The following is a 16,538-nucleotide window of genomic DNA, read 5'->3' as shown; positions in this document are numbered from 1 at the left end:
ATCTGATGATTGCATGGATATGCAAGCATCAGATAGCAAGGATATGCATGCTTGCATGCATATTAGGACATGCTGCAAGATCAGAGTCATTCATGAAAAACATTCACTCTTCAAGCTGTGCTGTCATTCACAGGCACATTTTTAAAGATAACAAGAAGAATCAAGGTGCCTCACATATTCTTTTAAATGATTACAATACCAGTGGTCACCCTAAAATATGTAAACCCCCCCCAGCGTGGTCAATGAAAAACAACAGTCATCAGTTTCTCTGCATGGCATAAACGCTCTGCTTCCTGATGTGTGGTCCTTATAAATACGGAGATAAATCCACATCCTGCACAAATCTGTGCGAAGCTCTTCACAAACTAAACATCAAAGAAAAAACATCCCCAGGAGCGCTTTATTCTCTTTTATGTGTTGTATTTTGAAAAGATGCAGCGTGTCGGCCGGGGAACCTACCTGACGGCACGGAGGTGGGGCTGAAGGGGGCGTACATATCAGCGGGATTGTGTTGCTGCTGGCGGCTGCTCCGGCTGGGGTCCAGCGTGTTGGCAGGTGATGGGGGCATCTGGGAGTAACAGGGATGCAAATATACACAGATGTCACCGCTATGAAAGTCACTTAAAAGTCACAGCTGCACATTTATCTTTAATCTGCATTTCACCCGGATATTCAGGTAATTTAGATCTAAATGAAATGACCTAACAGCACAGATAAAACATTGTGATGAAATATGGATGTAATTTCTCTGTGCAATACTTAAAAGTTGTATCAAATATTAAAGAGAAGTAATAGTACTCACCGAGGGAGGAGTGGACATGTCACCGAAAAGATCAAAGTGGTTGATATTCTGCGAGTCGCATCAGAGGAGGAGGAAAGAGAGAGACGAGAAGTCCAGTGTTACATCACGACAATGAGATCTGCACAGTCATTAAACCTTTGTATCCATCTGCAGATAGGGTATGGTGGTTGCATGGGTGGGGTAGGTGTGGGGACTGAAATCTATTCACAAAGGCAGTTTGTGCTGCGGATGGCAAGAAACAACTATCCCCTCAATTTCATTATCAGAAAATGGATCTAAAATGAATCTTTCATGGCTCGCTATAATTGAGTGGGTAAAAGGCTATTCAGTCCTATAAAACAGCCTCTGATTAGATATTCTTATGTCTGCCAATCAAGAGGAGGCCCCTGTGAGAGCCTGTGCTGCTTTATCATGCTGATTCTTCTCTGTGAGTGGACACACTCACAGAGGAGTCTGTTTGTTTGATCAAAATGGATAAAAAAAGAAGCTCCTGGAACCACCCGACCGAGACAATGAGACCACCTCACCCTATAGGCAGGCGTGACCCCTGAACTAGTCCCCCTCTATCCTCTACTAGCACTACTTCAAGGACACTATTGGATGACAAAGTTGCATGAAATGTCTCTGGGGCCATGCACAAGCAGACAATGAATCACCACAAAAACACACAGGACACACAGGATTTGCATGCTATAAATAAACAAACGCACATATTTAAACAAAAGAAAAAAAAGGGAGGAATTGCAGCAATCCGTGTTGCTGCTAACAGGGTGTTTATGTCCTCCTTGAATGAGCCGGGACATAGCGCATCGCACAGTTTGCACGGCACTTTGGGACCATTGAGGGCCACAGAATGAGTCAGAATTTGGAAAAAGGTAAACATTGTACAGTGAAGTCTCTCCCTGCAGGCACTGACACACATCAGGGAGCGCTCCAAGCTCTCAAAAAAGCTCCAACTGAATGAACAGACAAGCAGTAACACTTAGAGATATGGAAGCGCTGCTACTTATACCGGCATGGGCTGTTTGGGTGAGATAGCGAGGAGGGGGGGGCAGTTTTTATCTGTTTGATATGCTGAACAACAAGCACACAAACAGCAAGAAGAGCAGAGAAGCACTTTGCTAGGGCTGTTTTCAAAACTTGTGTGGAAGTTCTGTCTGACTGAATGTTCGGCAAAATAGGCTTGAATGAATGAATGTTGTTTATTTAAACCTTCTTTTTAGGAGATGTGAGCATGGTCGCTGCATGGTGGTGAAGAACTCATAAGCCTACCATTATGGGATGAAATACAATCTTTTCTTGATGAAAGAGGGAAATCAAAAAAAACATTTTTTTTTTTTTACTTCCTGTAAAAAAAAAAAAAAAAAAAAAAAACATTTCACCATTCACACAATGGTCTGCTTCTTGTGATGATGATTATTAGGAAAGTTAAAATGTCTACCTTTGTCCTCCAGGTTGTAAATAATATGATGAAAATGCAGGAAATTTGACTACTTGTTTAAAGATATGCATGCTTTTTTGTAGTTTGATCATGTTATTAGTGAACAAACTTATTTAGCTAAATTTAGCATTTATAAACAACCAAGCTAATATTACCTTAATAGGCCTAATGATGACAACAACAATGTCACTGTTTAAGTGTTAAATTAGGCTGTGTGAAAGTATAAAGCTAACAGAAGCTAGCTAACAGGAATGTTTGCTAGCTAATGGCAATCAGCGTGCCCCAAATCTTACTTCTTCACCAAATAGTAAATATTTTGAGTACATAAGTGTGTTATCGCACTCATGCTGAGAAGAAAATACAGTGTACACATGACACCATTAAAAAAACGTACGATAGCTGAATGTGGAACGATGGCAATTCACACCCTCAATGAACGCCATATTAGAGATGCAGCATCATCAAGTTAGCCAGCCAGCTAACGCTAGCATCCACTAGCTAGCTAACATCTTATTAGCAACACCACATTTCAATCCAGAAAAAGGCATTTACAGCAAAATAGTTTCATCTTATTTGAGCAAATAATGTTAACATAAATCAGTGAAAATAGCTGTCAAATTTAAATTATGAATTGATTTAGGTCTCATGGGCGTCTGTGTTAAACAGGAAGTAGAAGAGCACAGAGGCAGTTTGTCACTTCCTTTAAGCAAAAACAGCAGTGCACAATTTGTGACTATACAGACCCACTGTGCTCTGCACTGCATTTAAGTTTACTATAATACAGTATAGTAGCAGATGTATGCAATTTCAGACATGCTAAATGTTTAGGCTACTTAGGGTAACTGAAATGTTTGCAAGCTAAAAGAAATGTTGCAAGTCACTGGCATTTATCCAAAGATAATTCCTTAAAATTTTGAGATGAAGGCTACATCTGATTTCATTAGCTTTATGCTAACAAATTAGAAGCTGCCATTTACTAACACAACATCACACCCTAATTAGGCTATTTCACTTAAGAATTTATATAATTGAGTAAAATGCTTGGTTGTTCAAATGATTATTGATTTAACAATTTATGACTGAAATGGATAATTTCGTAAACTAAGAATTGCTAATTTAGCTTCTTAGCACCTCAATTTGTAAGCATTAGCCTCCAGCTGTTACATGCCACTACTTCCTTCTTTTTCTTTTGGAAGCATTTCCCAGAATGCATTGTACTAAAATATTAAATATTTTGAATCTATGAGTGTGCCATGTTACACTGAGTAGTATGGTGTATCACTGGAACACTCAAAATTGTCTGAGAATTCAGTGTGGGACGATGGACACCCTCGATTAGCACCATGGTGATGGCGTAGTGGATATTTTACTGTTAGCAGCTGGCATGCTGAATAACTTTAGCATTTACTAGCTAGCTTATGAGTAACTAGCACAACAGCATATTTTAATCAAGAAAAGGGTTTTTAAGGCAAAAAGTTTGTTTTTTAAGCAAATGTTAACATGAAATGCAGGTTACAAGAATTTAATCCTGAGTGAAAACAGCTGCCAAATCTGGATGAGAATGTCTGTTTTTAACTTATAAATTCTAAGCAGCAGTGCACTAACCTGGAGTGATTAAATGGTCTGTACTGCATTTTAGCGTACTTTAATACAGTATACTAACAGAAGTATGCGATTTAGAACATGCAGATTGATTGAAATTAGCCTTCAGATCCACTGTGATAGTAAACAAAAGCCATATAGCATAGTAGCTTACCACATTACAACAAGTAAAAATATTGGGAAAAAATTCAAGGTTGTGAAGATTGTCACATGAAAACTTTGATTTAAAAGTAAATAAATAAAAGCCTATTTTAATGCTCAAAGATCATTGCCCATCACTACTGGCTAAAAGAAATGTTTGCTTGTTAACAGTGAGGTTAGGTTAGTTGGTAATTCTCTCAAGAAATTAGATGAATGCTGAAATAAGTTACATCATGTTGAATATACTCTGATGGAGTTTCACTCTTAACTTTCCTTTAAGTTGCTGGTCAGTCATGTGGTGATTGAATCAAAATGACTGGTCAGATTACCCATGTTACATGATCCAGAAACCTGGGATAAAGTGATGTCATGGCTGTTTGAAAATGTAAATTCAGATAAATATTCCGTCATAACTGTTATCATGGAGCAGTGTTCATGAGTGTTTGGTGGCCGTGATTGTATGAAGCCGTGACTACACTGCATGCAGCTCATCCCAACACCCACCCCTCCAACAAACCTCTCATCCTCATCCTCTGAGGAAGACGCAGCCACCACCCCTGCTTTCATAAAGTCAGTCCACTGCAAACAGATGCCAATCAAACTGGTTTTTGTCTGGACCATCTGGTCCCGACATGCATCAGATTATGCACAGGATTGGATTTTGGTTACATAGCCTGCCTCTCTAATGTCCTGTGAAATTGCTGACAAATCTGACTTTGGTGGACCAATCAATTAGTCTTATCTCTTCAGGCAGGCCAAATGTAGCTTTGTTTCATCACAATCTTCACTGTGGAAAGCGGATGCAGACATAAACCCTTGTCTGACTCGTCCTTGGATTTTTTTTTTTCAGAGCCTTTAGGCTGCAATTCATGTCTTAAAATATAAATGACACTTCAGCAAAATATTACAACTGAACAACGTCAAAGGGGCTTAAGGCACTTCCTGCAAGAGGATTTTAAAGAGAGAGGTTTGTAAGTAGAAGAGTAAAGAAACAAATAATAGAAAATAAAAAACACCTACAGTCATGAAATGGCGTTTTGGGACATCATAGATCCCTTCCTTCTGCTGACTGGTTGGGACCTGCGTTGGATTGGAGGTCGATTCAAACGTAAGGAACAGAATAAAAACAAAATTTTATGTTTAAGCTAAAAAACAGAAGTTTACAAGCACTGACACATTCCTATGAAAAGAAAGCTCACTGCTCACTCAATTTAGCCCATTTTTATATTTAATTTAATCTTTTAGGGCAGTTGGATTATGCAAAATTGTACAGCTGTTTAGTTGAATCAGTTCTACTTAAATCAATATTGATTGCTTACAAAGCTTATGGTGCTGCGTGCTGGTTCTGTGAGTATTAAGAAAGCCTATTGTTATTCTGCAACAGTGTGTCTCCACTGGTTCATCTAACAATACGAAGATGCCTCAGCTCTTCCCTCCTTTGTATAAGTCCCTCACATTTATTCCAACTATCTGTCGCTTTTAACCCCGCTGCCTTTCTCTCCTTCACGCCCTCGACTGGTTAACTCTCCGTTACATTTTCCCCAAGTCTATTGATCTTGTTTCATTCTGAGATCAAATGGCATGGCAAGTGATTAATCTCTCTCTGCATCTTTCATCTTCAGAGGAACGCAAGATACAGAGAGGCAAAAAGGAGGAGGAGGAAGGGAAGAGGGAGAGAGAAAGGGAGGGAACAGGGTAGGATTAAACCATACCAGCGGTCCCTGGAGCCCTGGCTGGTTGCGTTCAAATGGTCTAAAGCCAAAAGGTCAAAGTGTTGGATATATAAAAGGAGCTTTGGTTGAACTATACAGGCGGAAGAGCTGACCTTGACTGTTCTGCTGCTGTTTAAGATGCTATGTGACTGTTTGTTTAGCTGCCTATCCTTTTTCATCCTGTCCTTTTGTGACTCGTGAAATTTTCATGAAATAAATTTCTCTCCCTTTTTGTAGTGGCAACATCCGCCACTTCCATGCTGGATTCAAGGTAAAATCCTACACAATATTTAAATTAATTTTAACTAATTAAATATAGTTGTCATTTCTTTTTTCCTCCTTTTGATAGGGGCAAACCCACTATTTCCTGCCCAGGAAGAGGTATCAGAAAAGAGTTTGTAAGTGATCTAATGTAATTTTAATTAACTGATATCAGTCTCAAAGTTTGTGTCAGCTCTATTTTTATACTATAAGAGACCATTTTAAATACTATTAATGCTTACTGGTATGTCTTATAATTCTGGCAAAAAAACAGTATGTTTACATGCAGTTTGAAAAAGTAAACAGTGTGTTAAGGACTTTGCACATCAAGGATGACGTGAATAAATCACATGAAAATGCAAATAATTTGAAGGCGAATTATGACGTGCCTTTCTATGCACGTCAGGAGCAACGCGATTTTCCAAATAGATTATGTACAATTTAAAAATATTCCCACTCTAAGCATCTTCAGTGTGTTTTGTACTGTCCTCTGGTAAAATTAGATAAAATAAAGCAGAAGATAAAATGAAGTTTCTGCCTGCGTCATGCACTGTATGCTGTCTTTTCAGTAAAGTTGGCTCATTCTGTGAACAAAATAATGTTATTTATCTTTAACGCACACTTAATAGTTGCTGGGAGGGGGAGCTCACTTTCTTTTTGGGACAGGACCAGGCAGAGGAGTAATTTAAAGAAGCTGATTGACCCAGATCAATGATGAGCCATATGTCTGACTTGTTGTTATGTTTCATCAGAGTCCCATTAGTTTGGAAACAGCTCCAGCCTTGCACATGTCATATTTGGTTTACATGGACATATTCATATGAGATGCTGGATATCTCAGAAAAGAAATACGAAAAAAACTTGAAATAAAATCGAATTTAACTTCTGTTTAGGGTGAGGGTTAAGGTAACAGTTAGGATACCAAAGTTAAAACCTGATTACACAATGTTTAATAAAGTCAAATAAACAGTCTGCTTAGAAAAATTCTCGCTCTACACAAAAACATTTCAATGCAACAAGCGTAGCTAACTTAGCTAACGCTAAACTAACAAAGAAGTTACATAAGCTACGCATCTGCGTGGCTGTATTAGCTTCAGATACTTTTGCTAAAGCTAACATATGCAAGCAACATCGATACATTATTTACATAGCCAAATTAGCTTTAGCTGTGTTTGCTAAAGCCCATATTGCTAAAGCTAACTTAGCGACCCTGGCTTATGTAGCAATGTAAACAACATAGCAAGAAAAGCTATGTTAGCTTTAGCTAAAGCTAACATAGCTACAATTTGTGTAACTACTTCTATAATTAGATAATATATAATTTAATCCAGATTAGACCTCTTATCTTTGTTTGTTCCGTAATGTTTGCAATGTGGTTATCTCATGAATATAACTGCCAGGCTTTGTTTATGAATAAAGTAAATTCAAAAAATCTAAAACTGGAAATACTTTGGACTGGTAAATTACAGCACTTCCTTTTTGAGATATATCTCAGATAAACATTGCAGCCGGACCCCTCTCCCTGTCTTTAACTAGGCTTCATAATAACACGTTAAAGACAAAAATAACCTGGCACTGGCTACGAACAAATATTCATACGAAAAGGAGGAAAACATCATGGATTAAAAAAACTTTGCTTCTCTGTCTGCCTAAAACTCTTCTACCAGAAACAACGAGTGATTTGATTGGTCAGGTGTGTGCTGTGAGTATTACTACATAACTTTGAAAAAAAAAAAAAAAATCAAACATGGGTCAATAAAATATCAGCCAAAATTACACATGGCAAAAATTACAGCTTGCATTGACTTGCTACGTGCTTGAGAAAAATTATTTCATGTGAATTATGCGTACGAAAAATCATCTTTGGTGTGCAGCGGCCTTTAGTCTGACTAAAGCTGAATTTTTAAAATGCATGTTAACACTTTTGTTTGCCTTTAGATGGTAGTAAATCAAATTCCTAAAAGTCAGACTAAAACATCTAGATAATAAGGGTGAGACTTTATTCTTTCATGTGGATAAGTGGATAGGCATGAGTGCCAATCATAACAGGAGTCTCATTCTTGTCTGCCTTTGGATTCCACTGTTAGCTATGGTGTGTATTGAGTTTTTACCAAAACTGTAGCATTACCTATGTGTTTAATGTGCAGAGCTATGAGATTTGTCCATGTTTTTATAGTTTGACATTGTTTATAGCTTGGTAACTTTTTAGCTAGATCAACAGGAGGAGTGTCTGCAGTAACTAGCTGTGTAAACATACTGACTGGGCTTTTTAAATTACAAAAGTTAGTGCTTTTAAGGCTAAAACAGATTGTTTATCTAAAAGGAGTCTTCAAGATCATTATTTTTAGCAATTTTCAACAGGAAAATTTCACAGGTCAGCAATTTCTTTCCTGGTCTGTTGGGTTTTTTTTTTTTTTTTTTTTCAAAAGTAGCAGCTAAAGTGTTTGCTGTGTTCAATATAACCACAGGTTTTGACTGAAATGTTGAGAATAACTTGAAAACAAACCTCTTTAGACTCCATTGCTTGATTTAATCCTCTCCTAAATGTATTTTATTTTCAGTCACAGTAAAACAGAACTCTAGCTTGATCTAAATCCCCAGAAACCCCTATCTCCAAAAACAAGCTGAACTTAGCGACCTAAGAGATATAAAATCATACTGTAAGTACTGTTAATTCTATCATCTATCACAGGGTATGAAAAGGGAGGAAAAAAGGGGGGCAATGCTTGTCTTTGTACCTGATAAACGCTCTCCTCTGACTGGGGGCCACGGAGGGGTTCGTGTCCAGCCTCAAACACTATGTACTAAAGAACAGAAGTAGTGGGCGAGGTGTAGAGGTGCAGAGAATAATGAGATGGGAAGACAAAGAGAAAGGTTGGCATATAAAACAGAGAGATACAACAAGGGAGCGAAACATGACGAGAATAAATGAAAGCACAGGGGAGCGAAGATGGCGTCGGATGGGGAGTGAAATGAGATCAGGAAAATAAAGGGTGTAAAAAAAAATAGGGCATGGGAAAAGAGAATGAGGGGAGATGAAGAGAGAAAGAAAAAAGAGTGAGGTGGGAAGAGGAAAGAGCACAAGTATAATAGGTCAGGCAGTAGTTAAAGGCAACGTGGAGGTCTTAGTCAGAGGTCTCTGTTCAACAACAGTAATGTGATGCTCCACCTCGGACCTGCAGGTCAGAATATACGTTCTCATATCCATCATTCTCTCTTCTTATGACTGACATTGTCAAATGTCTTTGTGAATCTCAAATTTTAGCAAGTTCAACATTTTGGAAAATATTTTTTCCCACTTTCTTGCCAAGAGAAAATCGATAAGATTGAACTCTCTCTCTGGGTGTGTAAACAATGTTGCAAAGCAGGTAGGAAGTTAGTTTATCCTAGCACTTAAGACTAGAAATATGGGTAAAAGCTAGCTCTGGAACTCTTACAGGTACACTAACAAGACAATAGCCTGAACGACATAATAAAAGGACTTCTGACCTAATTACTGTTGAGAGGCAAAGTCTTATTCAAGGACCTGCACTCATCAGCAGAATGAAAGTAGGTCATTGTGCCGAAGCTCCTGAATATTAAAACAGTATCATCTGCAAAAAAGAAGACAACACTCTTACATTCCAAAGAGAGAAGTCTTTGTGAAATGCTAATGATGCACTGATGATATAATAATGATGCACTTTAGAGTTGTTTTCTTTGGGGTCAGTTTAAATTGATTATGGTTGCTTGATCATCTTACTGAAGAGAGATATCACTACTTTTTTCATGCTGGACAGATATTTTTGTATGTTTTGTTGACTTAAAGGTTGTGCTTTAAATCTAAAACAGTAGGGGTGTTAATCTCTCATTCTGGATTCAATTTAAATCAGTGTTTTTCAGGGTATAAGGCATTTCATAGAAGATTACATAAAATATCAGGTGATAAAGTTCAGATTTGTTGTATTTAGTACAACCTTGATTCAGATGCATTCTAAATTATTGTAAATATAAAGTCTACATTATATTTTTTGCCACTGTTACAGTTTCTGTTTGTGTTTATTTTTAAATTGACATCTTAATTGGTTAATGTTATCTGTTGGCCCTCAGCTCAAATGTATTAACCTGTCATTAATGTTAGGAAAGCAGTTCTGGTAACAACACATTATGACCCCAAACTCCAGAAGCCAAACTGTATAACCTAACGGCTGTTTCAGATTTGAAGCGTGTTAAACTTACCTTCAAGTGACTTGATTCAGCGTACAGCTGAACAATAGCATTCTGTACAAATGAGGAGTTTCTTCAAAGAAATGCTAAACCAGGCTTTTACTTTGAAAAGCACAAACCTAAGGTGTACTCATATTGTGTTTATCTTTCCTGTGACATAACGGGCTCAACAGTGTTGTTTCCTGAAGCAAAACGTCCAGTTATTTTCTCCAGATTTGATTATTAGTCGTATTCTTGGACGTACCCAAATTAGACTTACCAAGAGCTACCTCAGAGTGAAAAGATGATATATGGTCCTGTAGAGACAAAAGTTTGCAAGATATCAATCTAGTCTGAAGAAAAACATAGTTTATTTGGGATTGCTGCCAAAAATACCACAATCGTTGAAGGTCACAGTGATGTCTCTGATTAGTGGGGTCTCTGGTTACCATGGAAATGTCTACCAAGCCAGCAAACAAAGGCTGTCAATAAATGTTCAAACTATGACATATTACTACTGAGGATGTTCTTAGGCGTCTATTTCCCCATTCAGCTAAATGCCAGGTTAAATTCTGTGTAACTGACTAGTCTAAAGTACTTTAAAAACAGTCAAATTCATCAGAGAGATGTTAAGTTAGTTTGTATGATGTTCACCTGATATACTCTGTAGAGCATAGCTAACATTAGCAGCTAGCTTTGCCAGTTTTCCTTCCTCTTTGCAGATTAATATCATGCTTTTATATGTGACCTCTTAACCTCAGTTAGTTAAATGTGAGTTCAGTCCTTCACAGCTTACATACAACTTAATTTCCTTTTATTACTTAAAAAACTGCCATATCATGCTGTTCCAACTACATGCTAACCGCTAAGCTTCTTATATTTACATCCAGTGAAGTGCCCAGAGAAAGCTCAGACAGAAGGCAGCAGTCATTAACTGAAGTTACATTGACCTCTAGTGGTGGGAGGTTCATTACAGTTTAAAAGAGCATCTTAGACTGGGATTTCCAGCCCATGTTTATAAAATATATATATCAGTAATTAGTTTAAGTGACTCATATATCTCTCACCAGCTAATTTGATTAACGAAATTAACCGTTTAACCTCAGGCATCCTTAATTTCTTTAATTCTGTAAGGAAATGGCTTGCAGTTTACATTCTTTTTGCTAAGCTAGGCTAAGTTTTGGTGTCTAAAGCTACATATTTCCTGCACAAACCCAGAGTGGTATTGATCTTCTTGGCAAGAAAGCAAAGATGTATTTCCCCAAAATGTCAAAGTAATCCTTTAAGACTGTGGCTACAGTCTGGAGTTTTGTCAACCAACATCAACATAATCGATAAAGCTGCAAAAATGGAATGATTTTATGCAAAAACACACTTCAAGAGCAAAGAACAGAGGTGATCTGGGAGGTGGCTGGACGTACCACTGAACATAGCATTCAGAGTAAGAGTTAGTGTTGTCTGTATTCAGTGTGAGCAAACACAGAGAAAAAAGAAAATCATGTCAGCCAAATAAATACACAGGGCAAAAAACAGGGGGGTAACAACCAGTCAGGGGGGTAGGGTTGTGTCTTTGGAAGAAATCAGGACATTGACACAGATCAAATTAAAAAATATGGTTTTACAACACTGCACTGGCAGATGGGAGTTGAATGGTTGAACAAAACTGTCCACTAGGATGGTCTACAGTGTATTACTGTGATGGTGAAGTATCATGAGTCATTAATTCAAGCTGATCAGTGACTGGAGGAGATATTTGAATCAAGGATTAATTGATTTTTGTCGATTCTGCACTTTACGAGTGAAAACAGCACCAGTGAAGCTAGAAAAGCATTAAGATCAGCAGTGTTTGGTTTCCTGCTCTGTGTGCCGACAGACCTACCTGGTAAACTGGATCATCCACTTCATCCTCCAGGATGGTCTGTGTGGAGGTGGGAGAGGGCAGAGGACACATTTTGTTTTTCATCAAAAAGACAGAGCAGCGAGATTAGAGGAGAAGAAAGAAATCAGGCAACAAAAACACATAGAGATGTTGGAGCAGCTTTTCTTCCTGATACTGGCTCAGATCCTGTTAGCAAAGATACTTTTTGGTCGTCTATTTTCTATGCTCTTTTAAATCCTACCATCAAATACATTTTTAAGCTTGCATCCTTACATTTCATGAGAAGAGCCATGCTCTGTGAAGATAAATGAAAGAAGACACTCAACAGCCAACAGGTTAAACATAGACGGGAGAGAGGAGTTGTGTAAAGGTAATAGGATCTGGCATTCAGCCAGCAGAAACTTATCAGCCCGATGTTGGAACGCTGATGACGCAAACTGTGTGGTAACCATGTTACTGAGCTTTTATGCAACTTGAGCCTATTTTCAGTACGCTGTCTCCATATGCAGTGAAACTCTGATGACATCTGTGCATGCCACTTTTAAGTTCCAAGTTGAACATTTGGTAGCCACTCACTTTACAAGCCGAATAAAAGTCTCGTCTCGGCTCCCATTATTGTTTCGGAACCCAATCAAATACCTAGGCTGTGTCCCAAACCACACACGTCTTATTATATAATGCACTATATAAGGCATGCCTCTTTTTGTAGTAGTGTTTGAAAGAGCATCATCATACCCTAAATCACTGTTGGACTGGCACCAGAAAGTGGGTTGCAGAGCCCTTTCCGGTAGGTTGCAAATGTGTACCAGGGAAGAAATGTACTTAAGTCCATGAAACTCTTTTAAAATATATGGTTGTTTTGTCCTGTCTCTTTGATTTGTCACGTTTTGTACTTTATTAGGCTTAAACTGTACTACACTATATTGCCAAAAGTATTCGCTCACCTGCCTTGACTCGCATTTGAACTTAAGTGATATCCCGTTCTTAATGCAAAGGGTTTAATATGAAGTCGGTCCACCTTTTGCAGCTATAACAGCTTAAACTCTTCTGGGAAGTCTTTCCACAAGGTTTAGGAGTGTGTTTATGGGAATTTTTGACCATTCTTCCAGAAGCGCATTTGTGAGGTCACACACTGATGTTGGACAAGAAGGCCTGGCTCTCAGTCTCTGCTCTAATTCATCCAAAAGGTGTTCTATGGGGTTGAGGTCAGGACTCTGTGCAGGTCAGTCAAGTTCATCCACACCAGACTCTCTCATCTATGTCTTTATGCACCTTGCTTTGTGCACTGGTGCACAGGCATGTTGGAACAGGAAGGGGCCATCCCCAAACTGTTCCCATAAAATTGGGAGCATGGAACTGTCTAAAATTTTTTGGCATGCTGAAGCATTCAGAGTTTCTTTCACTGGAACTAAGGGGCCAAGCCCAGCTCCTGAAAAACAACCCCACACCATAATCCCCCCTCCACCAAACTTTACACAATGCAGTCAGACAAGTACCGTTCTCCTGGCAACCGCCAAACCAGACTCATCCATCAGATTGCCAGATGGTGCAGTGCGATTGGTCACTCCAGAGAACGCGTCTCCACTGCTCTAGAGTCCAGTGGTGGCCTGCTTTACACCACTGCATCTGACGCTTTGCATTGCACTTGGTGATGTATGGTTTGGATGCAGCTGCTCGGCCATGGAAACCCATTCCATGAAGCTCTCTAAGCACTGTTCTTGAGCTAATCTGAAGGCCACATGAAGTTTGGAGGTCTGTAGTGATTGACTCTGCAGAAAGTTGGCGACCTCTGCACACTATGAACCCCAGCAGCCGCTGACCCCGCTCTGTCATTTTACGTGGCCTACTACTTAGCGGCTGAGTTGCTGTCGTTCCCAATTGTTTCCACTTTGTTATAATACCACTGACAGTTGACTGTGGAATATTTAGGAGCAAGGAAATGTCATGACTGGACTTGATGCATAGGTGGCATCCTATCACAGTACCACGCTGGAATTCACTGAGCTCCTGAGAGTGACCCATTCTTTCACAAATGTTTGTATAAACAGTCTGCATGTCGAGGTACTTGATTTTATACACCTATGGCCATGGAAGTGATTGGATATTAGTATTTGGATGGGTGAGTGAATACTTTTGGCAATATAGTGTATTTTTCATTAGATAAGAATGAATGGTTAAAATTAACTGAAATTTGGGTCATAATTCCTTATTCAGGAACTGATGGTGGAGCCCTAGGCTCCATCATTTGAGGACCAGAGTACTTTAATTCTCAGGTGGTGTTGAGTGTGTAGCCTTTACTGCATTTGAGTATACGTCTCAGTTTAAACGCACTTTTGGCACTGCACCCAAAATATTTAGTACAGAAGTATGCATTTTGGGACAAAATATATGTTTGGGATGTTCCCAGCTGGTCAGTTTCTTTGTTCTAAATGGACATTTGATTTAGACTATCCAACTTGTCTAAATGTAAGAATTCCCTCTAAAAACAGTCAGCAGTTAGTTTATTTTATTTAAAAATATCAGTGGGTAAACAATGTGAAATTGGTTTGCTATGTATAGCTAATGAAGCAGTGCTGGTGTCATCAGCCCTAAAGGGAACATATTTTACCCGTTTAAGACAAGTTAATATTGTTCTCAGAGGTCCCCAAAAGATGCCCGTGAAGTTTGTTGCTGAAAAAAACACTCCAGTAAAGGATTTTTGTATGTCTAAAAAGCTCTCTGATTCAGTCCTTCTCAGAACGAGCTGTTTCTGTGGCTTTAAATGTTCATGGGCTGTCTGACTCTGCCCCTGACCACACCCCTCTCTGAGAACGGCTTATTTTAGCACACATTTTCTGAAAGGTGGAGAAAGAGAGGATGGAAGGGAATGGATTTTTCTGGTACTTGAGGGGACTGTGGACAGGCCAAGGGCACATATTTTTGTTAGAAAAGCCTGAAAAAGTGATTTGGCATAATATGTCCCCTTTAAGTCCCCATGCCTGTGCTTGATGTAGGTGTTCATTGGTCCAATTAATACAGCAGGCTAACCTGACACAGCCCATATACATTTGATGAAACACAGCCAACCCTGCCTTGGATGTTTGTTTACATCTGAACAGTAGAGCCAAACGAGAAGGCTCATTGACCAGAGCTTAAGAAAGTCTGTGGCCACAGACTCAACCAGTGACTGCTGGAGGCTGTATTTCAGTTTGAGCAGAGTATTTGACCGGCATTAAGTGCCAACACATAAATCTATTTATATTCCATTCCAGCCGACAAGTCATCCTGATGCTAACTAACAAGTGTGACTAGCTATTTATGGTTCAGTGGTCCTAAAATGGTGTGACGAGGCACGCTGGTGTTCTTTGGGGGAAGTCATGGTGTGCTGTGGGAAATTTTTACATCCATACAGTGATGCCACAGCTACACAAAAACTCATGTTACTGCAATTTTTTAATGTGGCTTTTTTGGATGGACATTAATAAGGTGTGCCTTAAGATTTTGGCTTGTGTCTTGGGAAAAGAAACGTATAATAATAATAATATAATTCATCACAGAGATTTATCATAAATCCCATGCTTGCATTGGAACATCAATCAGGCCATTATTGTCTAATGGTAAAAATGCCAAAGTATTCCTTCAGCACCAGAAGAATCAAAAATACACATATTTGTTGAAAAAACTGTGATGGCTGACATTCAGTTAGCTTTGCCCAACACTAAATGTTTTTATGGTCTTATTTAACTATGGTACCAGATGCCTGAAACGTCATTTCAGACCTCACTACTCATCAATATTGGTATCAATACTGGTAACAGTATAGCCTATGTCAATAATTTCCATTACTGACTGACAAGTATGCTTGTTTTAAATGAGACAGTGATTATTATATAACAGACACACCAACACGTTATTTTCCTGTCACCCATACATGACTCCAATCAAAGCCAGCAACCAGACCTGTTGTGTTTCCATTATATCCATATATTCAACAAATCAATGATGCAGACAAACACAGTCTGCACTTCAGAGGCAGCCTAAAAGTGTTAAGATGTCTGCTGTGTGAATGAGTCGCTGGCTGAGTAATAATGTGTGATCTCGCCTCCAAATGGGAAATAAAGCTGAGAAAAAAAAAACGAGACTCTTAGTTTCCTACCTGGTAGACTGCCTGCTCGCACTGTTTGTCCTTCTGAGCCTTTTTCTCCATCTCCTCCCGCTGCTTAATGTCATAGATGAGCGTGAAGAGGTCGCGCAGGTCAATGATGAGAGGCTCGGCCTTGAAAAAGAGGAAAATAAAAGAGTAAAACTACTAAGAGATTTGAAGTGAGGGATATAAACCAGGAAAATACAATGTACAGGAGAATCTGTTTGTTTACTTGCTGTCTGGCTACAGTAGTCCTACATGTTTGATTTGAAGTTTGCCTTTTTTTGCTCCATTAAAGTTGTTTGGATGTGTTTCTTCCACCGTCTTTAAAGATAAAATTTAAACACTTGACTGGATGAATTTAGGCTAAACATCCTCACTGGTTATGACCA

The 16,538-nt window shown here is 38.8% G+C and overlaps 1 protein-coding gene across 1 annotated transcript in view; it reads right to left on the bottom strand.

Moving 5' to 3' along the window:
* The window catches only part of LOC121520228, an 87,588-nt gene that overhangs the window by 35,765 nt on the left and 35,285 nt on the right, over positions 1 to 16,538 (bottom strand). The window contains exons 5-10 of the mRNA XM_041803603.1: positions 16,159 to 16,278; positions 12,024 to 12,062; positions 8,698 to 8,763; positions 5,007 to 5,066; positions 803 to 850; positions 460 to 568 (exon numbers count right to left, since the gene is read on the bottom strand). Coding sequence (XP_041659537.1) covers positions 460 to 568; positions 803 to 850; positions 5,007 to 5,066; positions 8,698 to 8,763; positions 12,024 to 12,062; positions 16,159 to 16,278 — 442 coding nt within the window. The remainder of the gene's footprint in view (positions 1 to 459; positions 569 to 802; positions 851 to 5,006; positions 5,067 to 8,697; positions 8,764 to 12,023; positions 12,063 to 16,158; positions 16,279 to 16,538) is intronic.

This window comes from Cheilinus undulatus, linkage group 13 (genome assembly GCF_018320785.1).
Source record: "Cheilinus undulatus linkage group 13, ASM1832078v1, whole genome shotgun sequence".
Classification (NCBI taxonomy): domain Eukaryota; kingdom Metazoa; phylum Chordata; class Actinopteri; order Labriformes; family Labridae; genus Cheilinus; species Cheilinus undulatus.
The sequence above is the reverse complement of the archived record's forward strand: the minus strand, read 5'-3'. Positions and strand labels throughout refer to the sequence as shown.